The sequence below is a fragment of the Ochotona curzoniae genome, unplaced genomic scaffold (assembly GCF_017591425.1).
Source record: "Ochotona curzoniae isolate NIBS_2020 unplaced genomic scaffold, NIBS_Ocur_1.0 contig_2318, whole genome shotgun sequence".
In the NCBI taxonomy this organism is placed as follows: Eukaryota; Metazoa; Chordata; class Mammalia; order Lagomorpha; family Ochotonidae; genus Ochotona; species Ochotona curzoniae.
In genome coordinates this window covers 14,432,168-14,459,454 of record NW_024465419.1, presented here as the reverse complement: position 1 = coordinate 14,459,454, position 27,287 = coordinate 14,432,168, and the positions used below count along the sequence as shown (strand labels likewise).

Genomic DNA, 27,287 nt, shown 5'->3' with positions numbered 1-27,287 from the left:
AAAGCAAAACATGCTCTATGCATACCACAGAATATGATTTAGCCATAAAAAAAAAATGAAGGACTGACTTACATTTTATCATGGAAGAGCCTAAAAACAATAGGGCACATGAAACCAGTCAGCCACAAGAGACCACATGGTGTACAATCCCATTTGTAAGAGCTATCCCACACTTTCGGACATTGGCCCCACAACCAAGATGCTGTTTCAAAGACTGCACCATGCCCACAGTCCTGTCTGTCCGAAAGATCTGAGTCTGTTACAACATAGTTGTGTGCATGTGTGGTGAGGGTCAGGAAGGGGGGGGGGCAGAAAAAGCATGTAGGAAAGAATTAGAAACCAAAGACACATGCAGGTGGGTAATATCAGGACACTTTGAAAGTTCATAAAAGGGCCTGGGTGATAGCTCAAATGGCTAATCCTCCACTTTCTAGTGTTGGCAACCCATGTGGGTGCCATTTTGTGTCCTGGCTCCTTGCTTGTGACCTGAGAAAGTAGTGGAGGACATTACAGAAGAAGCTCTAGGCTCCTGGCTCCTGATCAACTCAGCCCTGGCAATTGAGGCCATTTGGGGTGTGAAGCAGCAGATGGAAGATCTTTTTCTCTTGCCTTCTGTAAATCTGCCTTTCCAACAAAAATAAACCTTTTTTTAAAAAGTTAACATAAAACATCTATGCTTTGAAAACTCTGCATGGATTTCAAGGCCTTTCACACCAAAATAAACCTGTTTTTAATTCCATCCTTATGAACTTTTTAATATTCTCATATGAATAAATACAAAGTAACATTTCTGAGTCCGAGTTAAGAAGTACTAGACTACACTAAGGGTGGAAAGGGTGGGGGAGGAGAAATCATTATAATTCTACAATAAATTATTTTGTTAACCAAGAAATCACAGTTCTTGCTGGATTATAGTATCACAGGTAACAAAGACCCTCATTTCTGCTCAGTGTCTGGAAGTCAGTGTCTAATTTGGAGGGCTGGGCATTTGGCACAACAGCTAAGATGCCAATTGGGGCACCCGTATCCCATCATGAAGTGCCTGAATTTGAGTCCTAGCTCTGCTTCAGGTTCTAGCTTTCTGTTAATGTATACCCCGGGGGTCCACAGATGATGGGCTTAGATACTTAGGTCCCTATGACCCAGGTATGAGATCCAGATTGAGTTCCAGAATCCTGGTTTTAGCCTGGTCCAGCCCTGGCTGTTTCAAGCATTTAGCAAGCAATCCAGCAAATGGGAGCTCATTTAACTCAAATCACTAATAAAAAGCCATTTCATTTGGGCTTGTGCAGACACAGGGACACTCATTGTTAGATCTTCCCGAGCCCTGTATCCTACTCTCTTCCATGACCAGCCTCCATCCGGCAAGCATCTGGCAGTTTGTCAGTTTCCTCTTCCTTGAGGTGCTGATGAGCCATCACGATCAGAGACTGTACCTATCTCAGCAAGTCCCTTTTCTCAAAGGGGACGGTGGTTGCATTTTCATCAGTGGATTCCAGTTCAAAGCACACACACAGGGAAGCATGGCTTACCGCTTCCATCAGTCCTTTCACTGTGGGAGACTTGAGCATCAAAGCGTCAAACACGTCATCCGTCTCCTTCCTCACGTACAGAAGCACTGAAAGAGAATGTGAGAGCAACAGGATGGATGGGAGCCCTGAACCTCCAGGGCTGTCACAGGCTGACATCACCCATGGAGCCTCAGACAACACTGACAAACATGCCTGAGGCAGTCACATGGGCCTCCATGGCAAGGGGCCCCTGAGGAGTGAGTCAATGAGACACAAACCAGCGTCCAGGGAGCACAAAGCAGGCTTCAGCAGGCTTTGGAAACATGTGATTACATTTGCATCAGGTGGGCACTCCTTTCGACCACCACCTCCCTCTGCTCTTTGCTTATTTGTTCCTTTGATAAATGCTGTTGAACACCTAGACCACGTGTTAGGAGCCAGGGTGGTAGTAGGGATTTAGTAAGTCACAGCCTTGCCGGGGTGGACAGGGAGAAGCGAGGCTTATAAAGGAAAAGTCATGAGAGCATGCTGAGGTGCTTGCCTTGCTGGAAAGAGAATAGAGTGGGGCTGCTCAGAAATGTCTCATTGAAAGGGAGAGCAGAGATATGGATTACGAAGGGCAGGTGGGTGCTGGTGTAAGTAGTGGCATGGGTACAGAAGGAATGCAAACTGCAGGAAGCAAGGGAACAGGTGCATAAGGAGGGAGGAGGACAGCATTACATCTGGCAAGTAGGTGGAGAAGGATGCAAAACCAGCAGGGCTGGGTTTGGCACCAGCTCAGCCTGTGCTGTATCCCTGGACATTGGACCTCCCTGAGTCTTGGTTTCTCCGCGTGAAACAGAGATAACAGTTTATTACCCAAGGAAGATAATGTGGGTGTAGAGAACCAAGTGTTGGGGATCCAGGTGGAGCAGGCAACACTGTCTGGGTTCTGGGCCTGCTGACAGACACCCTCAGAGCACACCAAGCTCATAGTACACACTCAACAGCCTGCCCAGCGAGCCAAGTTCTGCAGATGGTGGCAGAGACAACTATGATACACATTTAGTGCAGCCAAAGGCAGGTGGCCTCAGAGGGCATCCCCAACAGAGGCCAAACAAGCAATAACAATGGCTGGGGTGATCAGTTTGTTCATTCTCTGCTGGGAACTTGCAATGGATCACATTAGGAGCCAACCTTGACCCTGACAAATGACAGGCAATGACCGAAAGCTCCAGCAAGGAGCTCAGGAGCTCTGACGTCCTGTTCCTGAGTCATTCCATGAGAAACATTTGTTTGCTTGTTTTCTGTGGCTTGTAGGTTCCAGTGCCCTCCCATGTCTCCACAATCTAGTTGTTTCAAAGGCCACTGCCTCCAATGCCATTTCTGTAGCGGTTTTGCACTCGCAAAATAATCGGAAACACACAGTCTCTGTTCTTATAGCCAAGCGTGGCAGATGGAGGGGAAGGGTAATTGTGTTTGCCTGTGTGGTTCTTGAGTTGCCTCTAATACTTCTCTGATTCTCAGCTGTCAAGCAGGAAATACACCCAGAAATGGAAGTGCTAATATGCTTCAATATCTAACAGCAAGCCAAGGTGAATTCAGAAAATCCGTTAAGGATAAAGTGATGCTAATGTGGCACTCCGGCACTCCACGCTCACATGAATCACTTATCCACCCTTTCTTACTCACCTGAAGTTATATTGATGAACAGAGTGCTTATTACAAGCGGACTTCAAAAAGATGCAAAAATCAAATTAAAAGATTATGGGGCCTGGCCCAGCATGGTGGCCTAGCAGCTAAAGCCCTCACCTTGAATGCACAGGGATCCCATATGGGCGCCAGTTCTAATCCTGGTGGCTCCCTTTCTCATCCAGCTCCCTGCCTGTGGCCTGGGGAAGCAGTCGAGGATGGTCCAAGGCCTTGGGATCCTGCGCTTGCGTGGGAGACCTGGAAGAAGCTCCTGGCTCCTTGCTTCGAAATGGCACAGCTTCAGCTGCTGTGATCACTTAGGGAGTGAGTCATTAGGTGGAAGATCTTCCTCTCCTCCTCTCTGTATATCTGACTTTCCAATAAAAATAGATAAATCTTTTTAAAAAAAATCTGTTGTTTTGCTCTCCAAAATGTTGCTTCAACCAGCTCTGGGACAGACAGAGGTGAAGAACCAAGAGGTGAATGCAGGTATCCCACATGGGCCTCAACCTCTGGAGAGATGCCCTGCTGCTTCTCACTGTGCCCATTAGCTGGCAGGGGGCACTGGAACAGGAGCCAGGACTTGAATCAGGTAATACAGCATGCAGGCACTCCAAGCATCACCTTAATGGTTACACCAAATGCCTGCTTCTAAACTTATCTTTTAAGCCCTTTTCTACAAGCTTTCAGAAGTCCTCTTGTATGTAGTAGGCACTTGAGTGGCAGATGTCACATGCATTAATCATCAGCCCTCGGGATGACTCTGTGATGAGAGTTGTCTCCTGTCCCCATTTCCTAGATGGGAACCCTGGAGGAAAAGGGTAAAAAACCTTTGCAAGCTGCAAGGGGGCTTATCAGGCAACAGTGTGTGTTTGTTCTGGGCCATCACTCAAATGCCTTTACAATGGAGAGAAAAAAGTCATATTTCTTCGTAATGAGAAATGTGGATGGTGGCCCTATGTAACAATGGCATACTGGAGTCACTTAAGCCCAGTAGCATGGATGTCTGTGGTCTTCTGTGGTCTCTGTATGCCCTTTCTGTGTTGGCGGCAGCAGGACATGGAGGGGAATGACCATCTGCTACATGCCGGAGGAAGGACAGTGAATCTTGAAAAGCACAATGTCCTGCTGGCCAAGCCATTACCATGTTTGTGCTTTGTTCCTTGCCAGCTGGGGATCATGGCATAGGACCCTGCATTCACAATTCTCCCAAGGCTAAGGAAAGAACCCATGGCCAGAAACAGCAAACTCTTGTAGGTAAAAGGCTCCCCTACCCTCCATGCTGGGAGGACCATGGCCCGCCCCCTCGAGATACCTCGCTTCACCCCTTCTTCTTTGATTTGCTTAGAGGGTGCCGGACCAAACTCATCTTCAATGGGCCTGAACATCCGTTTCACAAGGACACTGCTGCTGAAAAAACACAAAAGATGAACGGAGAGGATTATGTCAAGCTGGTCACCTGTCAAACCCAAGGCCACATGCACACACCAGGCCCTGTTGCTTTCCTTTCTATATCATCCCTAACAGGATCCATTCCCCCAATGCTGCTTCCCTGGCTAGGCCAAGCCATCACTGTCTGAAGCAGAAAGCATCCACATGACCTGTAAGATACAGGCTTCAGATCGGCTCTGCATTGCTAAATCCACAGGTGCACACTGTGGCTTTGACTCATTCCATTCTGCCTACCCACACCTCCCCTTCCTGCTCAGGATTCAGGGGGAGGGAGAGGAGAGCAGGAGCAAACCCTGGTACCCAGCACAGCAGCCCCCTTCCACGCAGCTGAGGCTTAATGTTCTTTCCCCTTCCCCCTCAGGCCTCTCTGCTGTTCCCCCTCACAGCATGCCTGCAGAACACAAGGCTGCAGCAGTCTCAGTTCATTAAAGACCCCAAACTGAGTTGCCCAGTCGTCTCCTCTTTCCTGGGAAAGGGCTTCAGTCCTCCCCCACTGGAAGCCCGTGGTGTTCATGAGCCCTGCATATCCCAGGAAGAACAGTTTTGGTGGGTTTTGCATTCCCTTCTCCCCCCACCTGCCCGAGAACCTAGAGAAGGCAAGGATGGAGAGGGGCAGAAATTGGAAGAAGTCATGGTTGCTGAGAAAACACAAACCCTCAAGATGTGAGTTTCAGGAATTTTTAAATCTCACACAAGAAGCAATACAAGATACGCTGTTCAGCTGAGTTAATTCAGGAACTCTGGGGCCAGCTTGCTTTAGTACGGATCCCATGGGAACTTGGCCAAGTTTCTCAACCTCCCCTGGGTCTCCGGCCTCTTTATCTTTAAAAGGAAGCTCTTGAGAGCATTAAGTGAATCCATGGATGTCAAGCACACCCAAGTCGCCCTGATACAGTTAGCGCCGTGCAAGTGCAGGATGGACGTGATCACACAGGCCTGACGACAAGTCGCAGAGACCCGAGGAAGGAGCGGAGAGGAGTAGATAAGGCAGACCACCCAGAATGGTCAGAATTTCAAGAACAGGGCAGAGTTACCAACAGAGAACAAAGTGTCCACGTCACTGCTTGGGCCAATTCAAGGACTCAGGTTGGCAAATCTGCCAAGATCCTGCTTGTAATTCCTCAGTGACATTACTGTCATTAAAAAGCTTTTAAAGATTTATTTATTTAGTTGAAAGAGAGAGTTATAGGGAGGGATGGAGGGAGTAAGATTTCTGCTGGTTCACTCTTAGAACTGCTACAGCGGCCAGAGCTGGCCCAGGCCAAAGCCAGGTGCCCAGACCTCCATGCAGGTCTCTCACGTTGGTGGCAGGGGCCCAAGCACTCTGACCAGCATTGGCTGCTTTCCTGGGCACATTATAAGAGAGCTGGGACAGAAGTGGAGCAGCTAGAGCTCAAACCAGTGTTCAAAAGTGATGCAAAGATGGCTTAAACCTACTATGCCACAACATCAGCTCCTACTTCTCAATTTGCAAGTCAAGCTAGTGACGGAATCCAAAGGTAGAAAGAGCACAGGGTACAAAACTGTAGAGAGTCTATTAAGTCTATTTCTTTATATTCTAAGAGCTTAAACTATTAAAAATGTTGCGATTTATCTTTTCATTCTCCTGCTAACCCACAGAGAGATCAATCAGTCAAAATCCTTAATAAAACTGCAGATGTTATAGAAATATACATCTGGGTCACTTAAGTTCCATGAATGCTGTGAACCAGCCAGGGCAGGGATCACTTCTATCCCATTTCAATGACGTCCAAAGACTTAGAAATGTTAAGGGCCTTGTGCAGGGTGCTAGAGCTAATGAGCTCACTGCTCTGGGCGAAATGACCTCATGACAAAGTGACAGTAGGGTGAGACAACAATGAATGAGGGAATGAGACAATATATGAAGAATCATCTCCTCAGGGCTAGTATGGTGGCTCAACAGGCTAATCTTCCACCTACAAGCACTGGCACTCCATGCAGGTTTATGTCCCAACTGTTCCACTTCCCATGCAGATCCCTGTTTGTGGCCTGGGAAACCAGTGGAGGATGGTCCAAAGCCTTGGAACCTTGTGCCCACATACAAGACCCAGAAGAAGCTCCTGGCTCCTGGCTCCTGGCTTTGAATCAGCTCAGTTCTAGCCATTGCAGCTATTTGGGGAGTGAACCAGAAGATGAAAGATGTTTCTCTCTATCTGTCCTTCTCTGTGTAAATCTACCTTTCAAAAAAAAAAATAAAAAAAAAATCACCTATGTAATCAACTAGAATAAAAACGTAAAACTCAAATTTCAGTTGAAGTAGCAATATGTGTTTGGGACACTGTTCCTTCTGCCTTCCTCTCCAATGTCACAAAAAGCAGGTTATGCTACTCAGCCACATCCTAGAACTGGAGTGGTCATGACCTGGGGATTAGAAGATTACAAACAGGTGCATACAGCAGTAAGCAGCCAGTCTATTGTAACCAAATAAACCATCTGCAATGTCATAAGGCACTTTCTTGTGTTGTCCCAGCATCTCCAACCCACTGGTTTTCTTTCTTTATCGGGCAAGATTTATTTATATTCCTCCAGTTCTGTGGACTTTTGAGAGCACCTTGTTCCAAGCCATGATAAACTTGACCATGTGAAAGTCAGAGCCAGGACACACCGTATCTCCCTGAAGGAATGAAACATTTTTTCCCCACACTTTCAGATCTATGAATCCAGTAGAAGTCAGGAAGTTTGGGCCTCTGAATTCAACTCATTCACTTTCTTTCAAAGTAAAACTTCCAAATAAATAAATGCTCTTTAAATGTGGATTTACTATTCCTGTTGTGAGTTCAAAATTGCAAGTCAAGAATAACAAGGTTAGCATGCCCCAGAAGTACTGTTCTAAAATGCTACATTTGTGGTAGACCAATGATTCAGCCAAAAGCAACTTAAAAACGTGTGTCTAAGTTAAAAAAGAAAATCATGATGAGCCAGCAGCTGAAGAGGCAGCCAGAACGTGAGCTGAGAACTGAGAGAAGAAAACCATGTAGAACCAAGGGCATAAGCAGGGGCTAATTTTCTCCTGAAAACATTTACTAATGTTTGGCTGAGCTATAAAAGAAAATCATCCCAGCAGAAGCACAACCCTAAAAGCAAAGCAACTTTCATTGCTTGTGGCAATTTCCTAGAGTTAGAGAAGCAAATATTAGGCTTTAGGCTGTAAAGGGTCTGAGGACTTGGAGCTTGAGGGAGTCGGGAGGCACAGAGAAATGAGCCAGATCCTGCGGTGTGTCTGTGGAGATATTTACCAGTTTCTCACACTGCACAGGACAAGTGCCTAAGAAAGTTCTTGAATAGCAAGAAGCCTTCTCATCTTACCATACTCTGGGAGACGAAAGTCAGATTTTAGGCCACACCAGGAAAGGTGACCCTTCCTAAACCCTTCAGGGTTGCAGCCTTAGGATGAGCCAGAGAATGTCTGAAGCTGACACAAACTGCAGAGCAGGCTTGAGTCTCTTCTGTCCCAGAATCGGTTGCATACAGTGAATGATCTGCACCCACTCAAACTGCACACCAAAAGGGAAAGCCTCAACAAGGTAAACACACGGTTCCCCAGAGCCCCTACATCTCATTGACATTACCTGCCACCCAATCCATGCAATCAGTAAAACAGACAATAGAAAAAGACCTGTAGATAACACAACTAGAGCAGTTATCAAATATAGTTAAAAATAATTCTGATGAACATGTTCATGAAAATAGATGACCACATATACAGAGCTGAAATCGGTTAAAAAAAAAAAAATCACAGGCCCCAAAATAAAGCAATTAGGTGGAAACCCTAGGACAAAAAGTATGATAAATGAAGTTAAGACTTCAACAGATGAGTTGAACAGAAGAAAGGTAGGGCAATAGCTGGAAGAATCATGACATACTACAGGCAGTGGTCATTAAAAGTCTGGTACTTGTACAAAATCAAAGAAGTGAAACAGAATAGAAGCCCTAGAAGTGAGCCCACACACGTACAGCCAACAAATCTTTGATAAGAGAACTGAAAATAGCCCTGGTCTCTTCAACAAAAGCACATGCAGTCAAAGCCAAAATAAACAAATAGGACTACATCAAACTAAGAAACTTCTATACAGTAAAGGAAAGGATCAACCAAGCTAAAAGGCAACCAACAGAATGGGAGAAAATCTTTGTACACTACACAACAGATAGGAGACTAACATCTAGGATTTATAAAGAGCTTCAGAAAAATGACAGCAAAATAACCCTGTGAAGAAATGGGTGAAGGAAATGAGTAGGTATTTTTCAAAAGGACACATTCAAATGGCTAATTGACATGTGAAAAAATGCTCAGGCTCCCTTGCAATTAGGAAAATACAAATGAAAACCACATTGAGGTTCCATATAACTCTGGTGTAATGAGCTTACATTTGGAACTCTACTAACAGCACTTGATGGCCTACTCCACTGCTGGTGGGAGTGTAGGCTAGCGCAGCCACTACAGAAGTCAGGAGGAGAGTGTTAAGACAACTGAAAACTGATTTATCATATGACCTAGCTACCTAACACCTGGGAATATATACAAAGCAATTGAAATCTGCATTTGAGAAAGTGACCTACAATGCTATATTTATAGCAGTACAAACCACAATAGCGAAGATACGGAAAAAAAAAAAAAAAAAAAAAACCAAATGCCTATTGCAAAAGGAATGGGTACAAAAACTGTAGCACATCTACTCTGTAGAATACTACTCAGCCATTAAAAGGAATGAAATTCTACCATTTGCAACAAAAATGGTCCCAACTGCAGACCATTACACTCAGTGAAATAAGGCAATCTCCAAAGGACAGATGACATATGTTCTCTCTGATAAAAGGCAACATTCATGCAAAATAAAAAATAAATAGATATATAGGTATACCTGTATATACAGATATTCTCACAGACAAACTATACAATGAAGACTAGCATACTGGGAAGTGAAGATACATTGCAGTATACATCTCTACTCCTGAATGAAAGGAGGAAACATTGACAATATGATACTAGACTTTCTGCCATTGCCATTACCTACAGTGCCATAATACAGTTAAATAGAAGAATGTTGAACTTGTGACTATTGTTGAAGGACTGTATGGTTGCAATAATATGAGGGAAAACAGTAGGGTGGGTGAGATTAGGAAGGGAGGAAGGGAAGGTGAAGGGAGAAATCCCTATACTTACAAAGTCACATCATGGAAAATAATTTTAAAAATTTTAGAAATTAAAAAATATATATTTAGGCTGAAGCATGGTAAGGTGGGAATATAGGAAATTCAGAAAAAGACATAAAAGACACAAGGTCACAATGAAATATTTCAATGTGCATTTAGAGTCCCAGTTAGTAGGGGAAAGGAAAGAGAGAAAACAGGAAGAAATGATATTAGAAGAGATAGCAGCTAATTATGTACCAAAAGCTAATAGACATCAACAGACTCAGCAAATACTATAAAATATCAAGCAGGAAAATATATAAAGACAACTGATACACATGAATATCATATTACAAATTATGAAACTCTAATAAAAAGGCAGCCTTAAAAGCAGGAGAGAGAAGGAAGGAAAAGAAGAGGACGAAGAAATATTCTATTCAAAGAAACAACAATAAGACAGATGACTGCCCTACAAGCAACTGCAAAATAAATACTTGGATCTCTGGGAGACTGCTTCTTTAAGACAAACAGTGCAGGATTGTACGTGAATTGATATTTGTAACCTCATGAGACCACTGATGAATGCAGTGTGACGCGTTCTTGAGTTTAACACTATGTTGACGTAATCCACTCAACTTTACCAAGTTGCTAAGATTCTAACTTCACTGAAGTCCATTGATTGCATTTTAGCCAGAGTATCTGCTTCCTTGGGAGTCAAGCATCCAGAACTGCTCTCTTTTTCCTGGGAAGCTGTGCTGAGCTCCTGATTTGATCTGTCAGCATCTAGAAGATTCCCTCCTACAGATCAGAGAGTTTTCACTGCTGGAGTCTGGGGAATGAAGCCACTTCTCAAAGAAATGAGTCAATTCTCTGATCTGGTATATAAGCAACCTGCAGGGTTGGCATTCCCAACGTATATTTTTTCTCTGGCATCTGTGTCCTAGGTGAGATAGCACTAAGAAAGATGGCAGTGTAGCTTTGGGGAGAAGAGAAATTCTTGGAGAAGACTGAGGGCCAGGGTCCCCAGCTAACATACTATGGGAGTGGTGGGGTCTTAGAAGGAAATGACTGTTTTCAAATGAAGGGACATCTCACCAAGAACTCTCATCCCCAGATGGAGGGAAGAAGCCATAGAACTATAAGACTTGAAGAGAACATCAGGCTGAAACATGCAAACCTAAGTGGGAAGCATCAGGGATGAGAGGGGTTTCCTAGAAACCATAAGCCAGGTGGAGACGGAGGCCAGGTCCATAAAATAATGCAAGAAGAACTGCCCATCATGTGTGACATTTACATTTCGTTTCAGGGGGTTGGCAAACCTGCAGGTTGCCAAGAAAGGTGCTCTTATATGGTACACCCTCCATCTGGTCATTTTGACAATGATGCCTTCAACACTCCTGCAGAGGCTCTCATTTAAATATTACTATGTCTGGCTGGTGGTGTGAAGAAAGTGGTCAGAGAGCAGCCCAGAGGGAAGTTACACCAACTCTAGTGGAGCTGGTGCTCCCTAGGGATAAGGGAATGCACACAGCATCCTATCTGATCCTCCTGACAAATACACTTACATGAGATTGTAACAATCTAGGTCCTACACGGCCAAGAATGAGCCAACCAAGGGTATGTCTTTGGCAAGGCCAGGAGGCTCTCCTAGTGAGGGCCTGGCTCCTGCTGCCTCCCTGGCATCTACAGGTCAAGCATTAAGAGCATTAGAAAATAGGGCAGAATGGTTAAAGCATGTATGAGAAGTACAACTGGCTTTTCCATCTAATCTTGACTCTATCCTTTAGTAGCTATATGGCTTCTAACAAATCTCTAGGCTTCTCAAATCCTGTTACATTGTTGAGGAGAGCAATTCATTAAGATGATGCATATACAGCAATGAGCACCTAGCAAAGATGAACAATTACATCCATACATGACAAGTATCCACCATGTATGTGAAGACACGATGCAGTCCAGACTGCTCAAAGTCTGATGTGTAAGGTGAGTCAGAGTTCAGTTCTCATGGTCATGCGGTCACACAGCGTAGTTATCACAGAGGGGCCACGTCAATGAGATGGCAAGTCAATCAACAGTGTGCAAGGAAGAACTCTGCGAGACTCACAACCACAGTCTATTACCAAGGAGTACTCAGACTGTAATTCAGAAAGCCATGTTTTCCCACGAGAATAACAAGATGTTAGTCCCAGATGGACTCTTCAAGATCCTGGGATATTAACAAGGTTCCTCTTTAGGAAGCAGCAGTCCAGGCATGGAACCGCAAGTTCCATGTCAGGTCCCGCAAATTCGAAGTCAGAATTTCTTCCATAACAGTATATGCCCATCCCTTATAAAATAGTTGAATATCACATCAGAATTGAAAATGCCACTGATTTCTGTTCATTCCACGCACTGAAAAGATATGACCTATGTGCCCAGACAAAAAGAACAATCTAATAATTAGATACCTAGAAAGTTCAGACCTCAAAATATAAAGATGAAGGCCTTAGATAAGTCGCTGTCCCTATCCAGCTGGGAGAAGACTTCAATTCCTTTGAGATTCTCTATTCTTTATGAAGAAGGAGCAAACCCTGTGTGTGTAAGACCAGACAACAAATCTGTCGGCTTTTCCGGCCATGCTGTCTGCTGTAATTAGTCACCTCCACCGCTGTAGCCTTGAAGCAGACACAGTACATACAGGAATTGACATGGCTGGGTTCCAATCAAGCCTTGTTCATAGACTCTTGGGTTTCATACGGTTTGTATACGTCATGCAATATTATTCTTATCTTGAACTTTTTTTTACCCAACCAATGAAAAATATAAAAAGCGCTCTTAGTTTGTAGACTACACAGAACCAGATGGTAGGCCTGCTTTGGTCCCCATGCTATAGTCTGTCAACCTCTGATCTCAGCAATATCTATCTGCTGCACTTACTTCCTCAAAATTGAAATGTTTTACAAGTAAACATGTTAATTACCTAAGAATAGAATTGTGCTGTTTTGACTAGTTTTTTTTTTTAAAAAAAAAAAGATCTAATAATTTCCGTTACATCAACTCATACATAAGGCAAACCAAGAACATAAAATAGATACTAAAAATGAATACAGGGTCCAGCACGATAGCCTAGCAGCTAAAGCTCTCACCTTGTGCTGGGATCCCATATGAGCGTTGGTTCTAATCCCAGCAGCCCCACTTCCCATCCAGTTCCCTGCTTGTAGCCAGGGAAAGCAATGAAGGACGGCCCAAAGTCTTGGAACCCTGCACCCACATGGGAGACCTGGAAGAAGCTCCTGACTCTTGACTTCGGGTCAGCTCAGCTCTAGCTTTTGCAGCCACTTGGGGAGTGAATCATCGGACAGAAGATCTTCCTTTCTGTCTCCCCTCCTCTATGTATATCTGACTTTCCAATAAAAATAAAACTTAAAAGAGGAATGCAGCTCCAGGTTGCTTTAACAAACCAAAAAAGGTCTTTATTTTATATGAAGAAACCACCCCAATACAATCTGCAATGCTTGTTGGTTCAGACACACGTTTATTCCAAAGGTTAATTTTAAGGACACCAAAAAAGATTCAGCTGGTTTCCCTGGGAGGGAAACTAAGATGTTGAGAGGCAAAACCATACTTTACCAATCACAGTTAGAGAAAGGGGTGTCTGCATGATGAGGGAGGATGCGACTTCTCCAGAGAGCAGAGGTACAGATGATGGAGAGAAGTCCCAAGAGAATACACATCACTCTGACAAAGATATTCCCCAACAGTGTGATGAGCCCTCTGACCTGGTAGAAACATCCAAGTGGGGGCCGGCTGAGCATGTGATGAAAATGTGGTACAGATTCACCTTTCCTAGGCAAGAAGGTCAACTACATAACCTGGAAGGTTCCTTCTTTTTAACTTTTCAAGTCCATCAAAGGAGCCAATAGACGGGAGGGTCTGTGAAGTTTTGGGTACTCCTGAACATCTGTAAGACCCTGTTCATGGGGGCATAAATCTTAGACAGAAAGAGTGATGGCACCATATCCCATCACTGCTGTTCAGAGACTTGGAGCATGAGGTATTGGTCTGTATGACCCTACTTGAATTTACAATTCTAGAAGACAGTGACAAGTTCCTGGCTCCCATGCAAAGTGGCCACGGACCACAGGGAAAAAAGTGAGAAAGTGAGGGCTTGGATAAAAAGGGTGGGAGGCCCATGTAATATGACTGCAGAAGAACTGCCACTTTTAGCTCTCGCTTCAAGAACAGTTAGGCTCTGATAATGGACGGGAAAGAGCTTTCTGGAAGATGTTAGCACCGGTGGGAGCAATGAAACAGAAGAGGTGGGCCACTCACAAAAGCGGGTGCCTGTTCAGATCAGAGGTCTCCAAGAGGTGGAAAGCGGCTTATAGCAGGAGGAAGTTCCTCCCACAGCCTCCCTTCCAGAAATCAAGCCATTCTCAGCTGAGTCCTCAACAAAAATGATGGTCCTACTTTCTGCCCAGGGCCAAGTCCAGGGACATAACTGGCTTCTGGTGATGAAGTGGGAAAAAAAAAAGCCATCTTACCCTTCCCGCTCATCGTCCGTGTTGTAATACACCTGTGGAATAAACAACAAGCTTCAGTCAGACACACACCAGAAACGGGGGCGGGGGGAGAATGTGATACATGATGCACAGATTTCCTAAGGCATAAAAGGTCTCTTCTAAAAATACAAACAACAACACTGTTTCCGGATGTCGATTTGCCTGTGTTTCTAAGACCCTCCTCCCAGTCTTCCCGAGTTAACAGTTAGAATTTAGGCAGAGAAGTTTGGAAATTTGATAATTTCTACTTGAAGTCGGCATGATGGGATTACCTGTAGCCCTCAGCTACATCTTGCTTTTGACATCAATGTTTTGGCAGGACCTGGAACGTATTCGCTAAGGAAATCAGTGTGTGCAGGCAAGCTCCTAAAGCAGGGTCTGTGTGTCACACACCCCACTTGGCTCACAGTCCTGGACAACTGTGCTGTTGGGGGAGGGGACCAGAAGCCCCCCACACCACCCCAGTTCCTCTCCAAAGGGGGCCTGGATTACACCACAGAAATATGGGAGTTGACTGTTGGTAGAGCGGGAAACAGCATTCAGTGTGGAAGCTGTGTCTGATCAGAAGGAAAATCTCCGAAGACAGGCTTCTTCAGATCACAACTGACAAATGACACATCCTCTTCACTATCTCATGAATCGAGGGGGATATTCAGAGGGGACTGGCCATTTACATAAAATTTCTAAGACTTGTGGGCTCTTTTGGGGCTTCAGAATCATATGCATGTGATAGGAAAGGGTATGTATCAGATATTTGCACACTTAGATTCTAGTGCACAGTCCTGCCCCAGCCTGGACGACAAGGAGCTATCCCCAGACAACTTCCCTACAGTCTCACTCAAAGGCTCATGGCAGCCCTGGGAGGCCGCCAAGCCCAGCACTTGGTTATATAACAGAACAGGTTACCCGGAACCGGCTGTGGATGAGTCAGCCTAGCCATTGGCACAGATTTCTACAGGAACATTTTCCTCATATATTTTTTTTAATGAGTGTCATTATATACTTTGTTTCTTCAACAGACAGCCACCACAGTAAGTTGAGCTTTCTCTATCCCAAGAGTCAGTGCGACATCCAGAATAAGCCATTGTGATGTATTAGAAGTGGGACCCACCATTGAAATGCTTGTAGAGGGGGCTGAACCATCCATTGGCCATGGCTGGCTGGAATTTTGCTAGTTTCCTTTAAGGCAGCCTCATCATTCCCCTCCTCGCTGCCTGAGGCCCCGACACAGTTGTCTGCATCTCGCTGCTGAGTCCCAAGTGGAACAAGCAGCCTGCTTGGGTTTTGTATTTTTTTCCCTGAATATTATCAAACTAGTGCAGACTGCTATATAGTTTCCATTTAGAAATTTTAGTAACTGCTTAATAGTCCATCAATCTGGGCTTCTAACATATGCTAGTTTAGATTTTTCATTTCACTCATAGATACATCTAGAAGATAGAAAGTTTTTAAGTGAGACTTTTTTAAAAATTTAACTTCTTTTGATATAAGTGATTTTTCCTGTGCAGTGGAAATTATTATTAATTTTCTGGGGTTTTACTTAATAAAATACTTTTTCCTTGCGCAAATAGTTTATAGATGCAACTATATTTACCACCATTAGGTGGTGCCCTACAGCATCAATCTAATCCCACAGGACAGGGCTAACAAAAGGAATCTTAAAGGTCAGTGGCCCTCTAACCCTCATTCTCACTGCCTAGTTCACACTTGGCCAATGTTAACTCACTCTCCTGATACATTCCTTTCTGTAAAGCTCCATCTTCTAACTTTACCTTTCATGAATAGTAAGTGGGCTTTACTTTTGGGATCCACACAGCCTCACGTGCTTCTATCTTAAACCCCTAGCAGCCCTGCAGATGGTGACAAGTGAATGACAGAAGGTAGGACCTACCTGTCCAGTCCTCTGCAGGTTTGAAAAATGCACGTCAGGTATGAAGAGAACAGGCTGTGAGTGCAGATCCGGCATGGTTTTGAAGTAGGTGATGTCACTCTTCTTTTGTAGAGGGATGGCAGCCAACTTCCCATCAGAGGCTGCAGACGATCACAAAACCAATCAATGTGAAAGTTATGTAAGACTACAAACTCTCAACTGTAAGCCTGATGCAGGTCAAGTTCATAAGATTCTCCTGTGAAGCTTCCAGGCAACATGGTGCAATCACATGTAAATATCCCTCCCCCGAGCCCTATCAAAGCTGTCAGAAATACTTGAATGTACATTGATCAGTGCCCATGATGCCAGACCTCTCACACCTTACCCCCGTGTGCCCCAGATTCCGTGTCTGCAGGAGCACACTTGCCTGTGTGTTATCAAAATCCCTCCTTGCACAGACAACCTGTGCTCAAGTGATTCTATTTGCTGTTACAGGAACAACCCTCCCCTTCGCACACTAGGGAGAGGCTTGTATAGCTCTTCACCTGCTTCCTAAAGGGCCCCCATTGCCTGAAAGATCTCCCTGAAAAAGCAAAGTCAGGCTACGTGGAACTCACAGCTATTGCACTGGGTCTGGGAGGCCTGGCCCTTCCCTTTTTTCCTATTCTGCTTTCTCTCTTCATCACGGATTTTTCTCTCGGCTCCCTGATGGAGAAAAACAAAGACAGATGATGCAAAGCATGTTATCAGAGTGTGCAGAAATAGTCACACACACACACACACACACACACACACACACACACACACACACACACATCACAGGGGCAGGGAACCAATTGGAAGAGGAGTCTAGGAAACTAACGTTGCCACCCCACTGGCAAGGCTGGGCCTTGGTTCTCTAAGCCAAGACAATTTGTAAAGTCTGCACTACGTTTTTGACCTTGGATGATCCCAGATCTTTCTCCTTCTCTGGTCTCTTGCCTACTTAAAGAACTTCTGCTTTGACTCCATATAGAAATATCAGAGGTAGTTCCCTAATGCCGTTCCTGTTGACTTCAACGTTGAAGAGAAAACGTGCTGAGACATAGCCTTGACCCATGCAATATACTCCTACGCAGGGAAATGGCCTTCAAGATGACAATGACTTTCCTATATTTTTTTTGCATTTGCTTGCTGTTGTAGGGAGCTGGAAGAAGTCACACCAGCAGTGGGAACGGGGGCGGGCATAAGGGATGACACAGAGTGTAGGGTGGCTTTGTCTGCACCAGTGTGGGGTGTTGTTTTCGCTTTAGTGCTGCCACAAACTCCCAAAGATGGTGCTCATCCAACCAAAGAGGAAAAAGCTCGCTGTGTTCTCCGCCTGCTCTTTCCTCTGTCCCTTGTCATTTGACATGTTTTTTTGGCTCCGTTTGCCTTAATACCAAATCCCATCCTGTTTAACCAGTTGGTTATTGCTTTAGCTCTCTCTTGCACCAATTCCTTGGTGATCTTTTTCCCTCTTTGGGTTTTCCTCTGTGCCAGCACTGGAACTCAGCTTTCTTGGCTTCCTCTCCTCCAATTCCCCACAAAGACTGACATTCCAGACATTTTTTTCCTTTCTCTCCATTTTTGCTGCAGGAGAATTCATCTGCATCATGTTTTCACAACACTTAAACAGATTCCATTCAGATCACTCCAAACAGATCCATTCAGACACTCACTTCTACCAACTCCCAGCTTAAGCACTTCCCTAAAGTGCACAAAGTGACTGTTCCTGCCCACAGTGGTAGACTTAAAAGGGAGACCTGATGGAGTCTAGAGAACTGTCAAGATGCAGTTCCTTCAGGTGAGCACAAGAACCAATGCTGGGAGTAGCCCAGACCAGGCTAGGTTACCTGCTATCATACCTGTGGGTCAGGTCTGGTGGCAGGCCAGGCTGAGCCAGTTCATAACCCACTGGCAAATTAAGAACCAGGAGGTGAAGGACAAGCTGGGTCAGGCTGCAATACCAGCCAGTTCACATCAGGACCAGGACTAGGGGCTGGCTGTGCTGGGCTAGGCTGCAGCACCTACCAGCATTAGCTGGAACCAGGGACAGACTAGGCCAGGCCAAGCTGCACCAACCAGCAGCAAATGCTGAGGTGAGGTGGGCCACAGCCTGACTGGGCCAAAGCACCCACCAGCACATGTGAGACCTGGGAGGTAGGGGAGGTGTTGGGGATGGGAGGGCTGGTGTGAACCCGAAAGGAGGACTGCGGTGGACGGGGGGGGTTCCCCTGCTAGGCCACTACTCTCACTGTTCTCACTGGTGAATGTGAGAACAGGGATTGGGGGCAGACCAAGATGGGCAGGGCTACAACACCTGTTGGCCTGCGTGTCAACTGAGTTACAGGGAGAACCAGGCTGAGCTAGCTGTCCAAAACCATCGGTGCATGCATAGACCAGAATAAGAGCAGACTAGTTGGGCTTTGCCAAGCATCAACTGGCAAGGGTTGGGACTGGAGGCAAATCCTGTAAAGCTAGATTGCATAATCACCTGGAAAGTGCAAGATCTAGGACTTGGAGTGGTCCAGGAGGGAAACTGTGGGCATCTCTGATGGGCTGCAACTCCCACTGGTGAGCATGAGAACCAGGTCTGGGGGTAGGCCCAGCTAGACAGGCAGTAGCACCCACAAGTATGAGTGTGGGAGGGATATGGGGTCAGTTGAATTGAGCTAGGCTTCAATGCCCATTGACATGTATGAGAGCTGAATGGAATATGGGACAGACCAAACCAGTCTGCTACCCATACTGGCAAGCCCAGGAACAAGGGCTGGGCCTAAGCCTAGTGAGGGTTACTGGGAGCTGCCCCGACTAGGCTGCAGTTCCCACTGTACTGTACATAAGGGCTGAGTGTGTAGTGGACAGGGTTGGACTATGCCACAGCATCCATTGGTTTATGTAAGAGAAGGGGCTGGATACAGAACTGATCCATCAATTGTAACTACCAGTGTGTGGAGAGGTTGATGTGGGTAATGGACAGAGCTGGACTCTGTATTGGCAAACATACACAAGAGTCAGGTCTGGGATCACTTTAGACGAGGTTTCTTTGGGGATCCCTCCAACTGAACCACTGGACTTAGAATTCCAACTATAGGGAGAATCACTGGATCTATGGTCTGACCATCGAGTTCTTGTATCACACTGGGCCTCCTCAGTGGCTTAGAAGCAGCAGTGGATGGCATGCCCAAATGCACATGGAGGATGTGGCAGTCCATTGGGGCCTGCAGAGAATATCTGGTACCATATCAAAGGATGAGAAGATTGGATAACTACCCCAGCCATCACTGACAGCTAATATCTGGGCAAATGGAGGCTTTAAGGTGGACTATGTCAGCCAATGGACCTTGGAAAAATATTCTCATCCTTGGAGTGGCAAGACCGACAGCATTTCAGAACTACCAAAACCACTTTTGCAGAACCCTCAGAACATGCTCCACATCGTGGACCCTGGAATGACATAGGGTGGCTGTTCCCCATTCCCAGAGGCTGAGGTGGTTGGAAGGCTGGGTGTGGCTTCTCTCCTTCTCTGCTCCTTCCCCTGATACAGGAAGAAGAAACAGATAATTTGCAAACAATGGCCTCACCCACTTTGCCATAATCCTTGATCCTTCCCATTCTAATCAACTATGTAAACATCATCAATAATAAAATAAAAGTTTTGTTTTAAAACGGGGGCGAGGGAGCAATAGACTCTAGTCCTCCAATCACTATGTACCGAATATACAGCACTCCCTCTCAAAAGAATAGATTACACAGTACAAAATGGTGGATAAATGAAAGAGCTAAACTATTAACATACAAATAATGATGCAAGTTTTAAAAAATAATATACTAATAAAAACAAATAAGCGTCATGAAGTAGACAATGTAGAAATAGAAAAAGAGGTACCCAATGGTTTGAAACTGAAAGCACGAGATTCATGTTTTCGTTAAGAGGGTTTTTTAACAAGGCAGAAGCTCGGGTCTAGCTAAGCCAAGGGCCAAAGCAATGAAATGGGGAATTAGGATCAATGAAAACACGTGAGGGAAAAGGCTTTGGAAATAACTATTGAGAAGTGAATGTTGGTAACTGATATTTACAGGGAATGTGGTGAACATTCCCTGTAAATATCAGTTTTCCACTGATCAGATTTAGACAGCTATGCTGTTTTAACCACACAATGCAAATATACATTTTATACCAAAAATCACCAAAGGCGCAGCTGTTCTCATTAATACAGGAGCTAATTATCTCACAGTGCCTCTAAGCCTCCAGCTGTCCTTGACACTGACAGATCGCATGCATTCATTGCCAGAAAGCAGTGAATATCAGCGTTGGAAGTCTCCTTCAAGATACTGAGACTTTGTACTATGTGTGTCTATGCTGTATGTATATTTTCAGAAAGGAAAGTGCTTTTTTGCACAGACATCATCATGTCAGAACGAAAGAGAAACACAAGAGGCTCATGTGCATACGGATACAAGGATCTTAACCTGTGTCCTAACCACTAGGCTGAATGGGAACAGACGTGGTTTTCTATGTGTTTGGAGCTCTGTAGACGCTGAGTATGTAATAACTGTGAGCAAAAGTGTGTCTCTTTAATATCCACCCATGCAAATATCCAATCCACCCGAGACACACTGCAAGCTTGGTCACACAACTGTATTTCAGAATCAGTGTTTTGTTTTGTGCTATTTCAATGAGGAGACATTCAGCAAAGAATCTCATGTAATACTTATACATTGCAATATAGATTTTTAGGAAATAGGCACTTATTGTTACATCAAATACAAAGGACTTACATACAGTTCCAAAAGAGCATGGTCCTGGCAGCATTTTTACATGGAAAGACAGAAAAAGAGAGAGAGAGAGAGAGAGAGAGAGAAAGAGAAAGAGAAAGAAAGAAAGAAAGAGAAAGAAAGAAACAGAGAAAGAAAGAAACAGAGAAAGAAAGAAAGAGAAAGAAAGAAAGAAAGAAAGAAAGAAAGAAAGAAAGAAAGAAAGAAAGAAAGAAAGAAAGAAAGAAAGAAAGAAAGAAAGAAAGAAAGAAAGAAAGAAAGAAAGAAAGAAAGAAAGAAAGGAAGGGAGGGATCTGGATTTTATTTACAATTGCAAGCATGCTCATGCAAACAAGTCTTCCCAATCATTTCATTCCTAGCTGCAGATAATAAATATTTCAGCATACTTTCAGAAACCAAATCCTTGGATGAACTCACCCAATCCCCCCCCACACACACACACACTTATCCTTTCTTACAAGTAAAATAACTCTGAAAATTCGTAACATATATAATCAATATTTTCATTTACCTTCTTTGCTTCTTATACTCCCTCATTCTAGAGATTATAAATTCACTTAGTTCACTTCATAGGAAAACAATGGAATACATTTATATATGCATATATATTCCATCAACATTGTAGAATAAAGTAATCTTATACATTTTTTAAGCTTCTCTTTCTCACTTTCAAAGTCAAGGTAAACTGATTATCCAGTCCCCTAAAATGGTCCTTCCCTGCCTTTCATCTTGTCCCTCCTTCTTCCTTCAAAGAAGAATCTTGCAGGATTGTTACCTCCACTGGAATATCTGAGATTAAGGGAATTAAAAGCCATTTAAATGCTCTTCCATTTACACTTTGAAAAAGTCTGCAGTGTGCATCTTCTAAAAAGTGTTTCTTAGCATTTAATGTGTAAATTAAAGAAACCAAGTGATCCCCTCAATTGGATTTCTAAATGTTAATTTGGATCTCTGTCAAAGTTTGGAATCATTGATTTTCACTCTAAGACCTTATGTTGAAGTCTGCAGGTTCCCAGGGTGTGTCTCTGAGAATAATATCCTCCGGCCAGCCATGCAGGGTCTGTTGTGTGCCTTGCCTTAATTGGCCCTTCTCCATCATGGAGCCTGCAGACTGCCCCTTGCATTGTTGCACTGCTGTGATGCCTGGGCAACTGGCACTAACTGAAATCAACATGGCCTGAAGGGCTACTGAGATGTTGGGGTATTTACCGCTAGACTGCATGGCCCTGCACCCCTGTGCAGTGCTAGTGAACAGCTTATCTTTCTTTTCTTAGGCATCTCTTCTCTCTCTGTTGTCACAGCTCCTCACTCACAGGAGCTCATTTCTCCTGCGCTCTGCTATTACCAAGCCAGAACTTTCATACCTTCTGATGGCACTATAGACCCTTCATACAACGGCCTGTGGCTCCTTTAGCAGTGATGTGTAAAGCTGAGTCAGTGATGGCTTTTTTCTGCCTTTCTCTCAACATCTGAAGTGGTAACATTTCACTAAGTAGACACTACACAATGAATCACCTATTTTTCATACACCCTCTCTAATCTTCCCATTTTCTTAAAGAATTGTACTAGGCCTATATTGTCAGAATACACTGTCAAACTCTGACTCTCATTATTCAGAATTATATCTATAGATGAATATTAATACATAATTAATGCTCACCATCAATCTTTTTTATCTGTGTCTTCACAGTCAAATTCATTGTATACATTTTATTTTCTACTAGATTCCTTGAGAAGAACTATTTCTTGGATGTTTGTTGGCTTCGGTTGGTTTTGTTTTTGTGCCTGCAGTCTTTATACTCAAACCTTAATTAAGCTAGGCCTAAAAATCATTTGGTCACATTTTCCTTACTTGATTGCCTTAAATATGGTCTTCTGACAAGCTGTTGCTGTTGAAGTCGTGATAACATTCTTGTGGGCGATGTATTAGTTGTTGATTTAATGTAGATGCTCAAAGAGCATTTTTTTAAAAAGTAGGATCATTTAACTTTTTGGTATTAGTTATCCTGTGTTAATTTGGCCAACTATGCAGTACACCAATAGAATCTATATATACTTCATTTCAGATCTTCTGGCTCATCATTGATAGCATTTATTCTGCTGCAATGTTACTATTACTTTTATTACCTTCAGTATCTCCACTACCTTCATCAATATCTGATATCTGCTCATATATTTTGCTAGTCCCCAAGTTTGATTTTATTAAGGCATTCATCTATACACATTATCTATACACCTTCTCAAATTGCTTCTAGAGTAGCTACTTCTGAAATATGTCCTTCTATATCTTTTCCTGAGTTCTATCACATTCTGCTTCCATATCATTAACACCTCATTTTGTTTCTCACATTATATGTTGCTTTACATTACTCTTACGGTTTTCTTAATTTTATTCTACCTGTTTTGAAACATTAGGTTAGAGATTTCCCTGTTTTATAGGTGTGTCTTTGTGGCATGCATTCATTATATCCAGGAAAGTCAATTTTGGCTTAGGCTCATTTCCCATGAAACATGGTGTGGAGTTTAACTATTTTTTCAGACGTATGGCTCATTTCTAAGTGAAGGGAAAAAAAGGGGGGGCAGGAAGTTCTTTCCTAGTTTCATAACTCCCTTCCTCTCGCTCCTGATGTGTTCACAAAGTGGTAAGAAGATAGCTTTGTATCTGCAGGTGATGTTCTCTGTTTCTCTTTCCATCTTCATTTTTATTCCGAACTTCTATTTCCTTCTATTTTTTCCACCTTGACTTTTTTTTCCTTCTGCTGTATTCTTTTTTCTGATACAGGGTTTTGTCCTACTTTATATCTTTTATAGTGTACCACAACACTTCAATGCTCAATCCCCTTGCGTTAGCCAGTCAACTAGATTCTGAAAACTCTGTATTCTTCGACCCCAAGCTCATCTGCTGTCCTTAGAGGCTCAACTTCTGATACCTTCCAACGAGCCTGTTGGGCACAGTTGTAGGTTTCCTGTTCTTTGGTCACTAGCTGATTACATTGCTTTCCCTGACAGTTATTATCACAGAGAACATGGCAAATCCTATATGAATTCCTAAAGTTTTCTTGCCACCTAACCATGGGATTTTAAGCTTTGGTATTCTAACCATTCTGTTTTGGGCTCATATTGTACTGCAGCGGCTTAAGTTATTGCTTGAAACACCTGTACCCTCTACTGGAGTGCTAGTTTAAGTTTCAGCTGCTCTTTTTTGAATTCAGCTTCCTGTTAATGTGCCTGGGAAAGCAGCAGAAGATGGCCCAACTATTTGGTTCTCTGCCACCCATTTAGGAGACCAGGATGGAGTTCCTGGATCTTACTTTTCTCCTGGTCCAAAGCTGGCTGCTATGGTCACATTTGGGAAATGAACCAGTGGCAGCCAATAAAAATACTTATCTCTGTGTCTCCTCTGATTAACTCTGTCTTTCAGGTCAATCAATGAAGCAAGCAAATGGAGCAGTCCTGTTTTCTCAGTGTAGGACTCAGGCAGATTCAAAGCACATATCTATTGGGTGCAGGTATACTCATGAAGGTGTCTTAAGGTGCAATTTTCATTCTTAAAAGTCCCAGATGAGGCACCATTAAATCCATGAAGCAATGTAGACATTGATAGGTCCTGAGGCCAGATCTATCCCCAGTGAAACTGCTAGTCTGCAAGTCCAGCTTTCTAATTGAATCAAGCCATACCAGAGCTGCTATAAGCTGAATTTCTACATCTCCTGAATATACAGCTGCTGTATCTCTAACACTCAAAGTCATGATATCTGGAGGTGGGAACTGGCTGGCAATGATGGTCCCTCAAATGTCTAAAAAGTATTAAGATCGTCACACACTCAGTGCGATCAGTGACTGCTCTGACACTGCTGGATAAGAGAAGATGTCATGAAATACGTAAGCTCAAGGATGCTTTTGTGAGAAATCACTACTTTTACTCACTTTGTCACAGAAGACCTTGATCTGGCAATAGGCTCTGTGGATGGGTTTATTGCTGCGATTGTTATAACTATACGTGTCAATCTGAATCATCAAAGGAAGTCCCTTCACTCCTTTTTGGGAGGAGAAATCTGTACTTAGGCAGTTCACAGTGATGAAAATCTGGAGAGAAAAAAGAAAGTTTACAAGTTACTACGAAAGGAATGGGAAATGTATATACTTCTGTTCTGAAGGGAAAATACTAGACACAGCCTTATAACTAAAGACTATTTCAATATCCACACAAAATATATCATGGTATATATATAAAATTAGAAATTTATCTAAATATTGCTTTCCTATTTGACTTCAAATCACACCATTTAAATCACTTTCCTGCAGGCTTATTGACAAAATTTGTCTTACTTTTTATACAAGTATAAGCTATTAAAACAGTCTCCTTAATATAATAAATTTGTAAATTCTAATAAGACCAATTGCTGTAACCTCAGCAATTGTAAAAAAATTAAATAACACCTTCTTTTGCATATTATCACACTGAAATTTGTTTCTTTACACAGTTCTCTTTCTTACATTAATATGAAGTATCACATTTTAAATAACTTTTTATTTTTGAATTGTGGTCCTAGGATAGTACCCAGTGGAGGACAGGCACACAATACATGTTTGATGAATCAATCAATGAAAGTATCCGTAGGAAGCCCATTAGACTGGGAGTTCAAAGTCCAGCTAAGGGACCTTGTGCAAATCTCACTTAATGCCTTCAATTTTCCCTTAAAATCATCTCCAAAATCCCAGCCTACACAACAGAATGTCAACACCAATATGCTTCCATGTTAGTGAAAAAACAAAAGGATAGCTGACACAGATAAGATGTGAAACAGAAAAGAGCGTAACAAAGGCATTACAGTCCTCCCCTTAGAGCAAGGGCATGAAGACACACCTAACTACATGTACTCAAGCAAGTGAAAACTCAAGTAAATTATTACACATTGGAGCACTCCATCAATCCAAAGGACTGAAAATACTGATTTTGTTATAAAACACTGGTGAAACTAGAAAGGGGTTGGTGAGTGAGTTAAATTTATCCTAATTTTACAAAGTGGTGTCGATCAACAAACTCCAAGTAAAACAGATTTACCTCAGAATGCGATGCATAATTATAGTACCCGGATTTAGGTGCTAACTTCACTGGTAGTTAAAAAGCACTCTCTAGTTTGTATTGATGCCATATTAACAGGAAAAAATATGTCATGGGGGAAAAGAAAACAGGTGTTCTCTAGGGAGAACCAGATATACTATGTAATTCTCTCAGTACTATGCTCATTTTATATTGCTTACATTGCTTTTAACTAAAAAAACTGAAAAAACTGAATCACTCATGGCGTTAACATGGCAGGGCCATGTATTCTGCAAGCCATGTCATTGAAGGTCACCCTTGTTGGCTTGGGGCCCCCGAGCTCCATGTTGGCCTCCAGTCTTGCCCCTGAAGTCCCTGGGGCCACACAGCAGCAGCAGTACAAGACTAACATTCCATTTAGGACACAGGAGCTTCCGTTCAAGGTTTTCTAATGTCTGATGTAATGACCAGGTCTGCTCTAACAACCATCTTCAGCCCCATTCCTGTAGTCACTTACACACCCAGCCAACCCATCTGCATTATTCTCTCCCTCTAAACATTGTTTCATTTTTGAGCTTCTCACTTGGCAATCAGGACTGCATTCATGAGGAGACACATCCATGGCAGCCAGGGCCAGCTGACAGGCCTTAGTGACCTGCTAGTTACAACCTCCAAGTGCACTCACTTTTGCAAACCACCACCTGAAAACTAGTGCCTGTGGAGGATCTAACTATGGATTAGCTCATTCACCATACCTTCAACTCACACATTCACTCTTTCTTTTTTAAGATTTAGTTATTTTTATTTGGAAGTCAGATTCACAGAAGGAGAACCAGAGAGAAAGGTCATCCATCCACTGGTTCACTCCCCAAATGGCCACAATGGCTAGAGCTGAGCCAATCTGAAGCCAGGAGCCAGGAGTTTCTTCTGGGTCTCCCATATAGGGTTCAAAGTTCCATGGCTTTGGCCCGTCCCCTACTGCTTTCCCAGGCTACGAGCAGGGAGCTAGAAGGGAAGCAGGGCCACTGGGATACAAACCAGAGCTCACATGGGATCTCAGTGCATGCAAGGTGAGGACTTTAGCTATTAGGCTACCACAATGAGCCCCTGCACATTCTCTATTACAATCCAGGGGCACCCACCCAAGCCCTCCATGGGTCAGGTGTCACCTTAGCCACTGGAGATAAGGGAGAAAATCAAACCCCTGCCTGTGGAAGCCGACAGTCTGCAAGAAGAACAAATATGAA

The 27,287-nt window shown here is 43.6% G+C and overlaps 1 protein-coding gene across 1 annotated transcript in view; it reads right to left on the bottom strand.

Annotated features, from left to right (window-relative positions):
* Nucleotides 1–27,287, bottom strand: part of GRHL2 (grainyhead like transcription factor 2) — a 151,864-nt gene that overhangs the window by 8,326 nt on the left and 116,251 nt on the right. Inside the window, exons 9-14 of the mRNA XM_040972735.1 lie at nt 24,924–25,082; nt 16,814–16,901; nt 16,218–16,357; nt 14,309–14,340; nt 4,498–4,592; nt 1,533–1,618 (exon numbers count right to left, since the gene is read on the bottom strand). Coding sequence (XP_040828669.1) covers nt 1,533–1,618; nt 4,498–4,592; nt 14,309–14,340; nt 16,218–16,357; nt 16,814–16,901; nt 24,924–25,082 — 600 coding nt within the window. The remainder of the gene's footprint in view (nt 1–1,532; nt 1,619–4,497; nt 4,593–14,308; nt 14,341–16,217; nt 16,358–16,813; nt 16,902–24,923; nt 25,083–27,287) is intronic.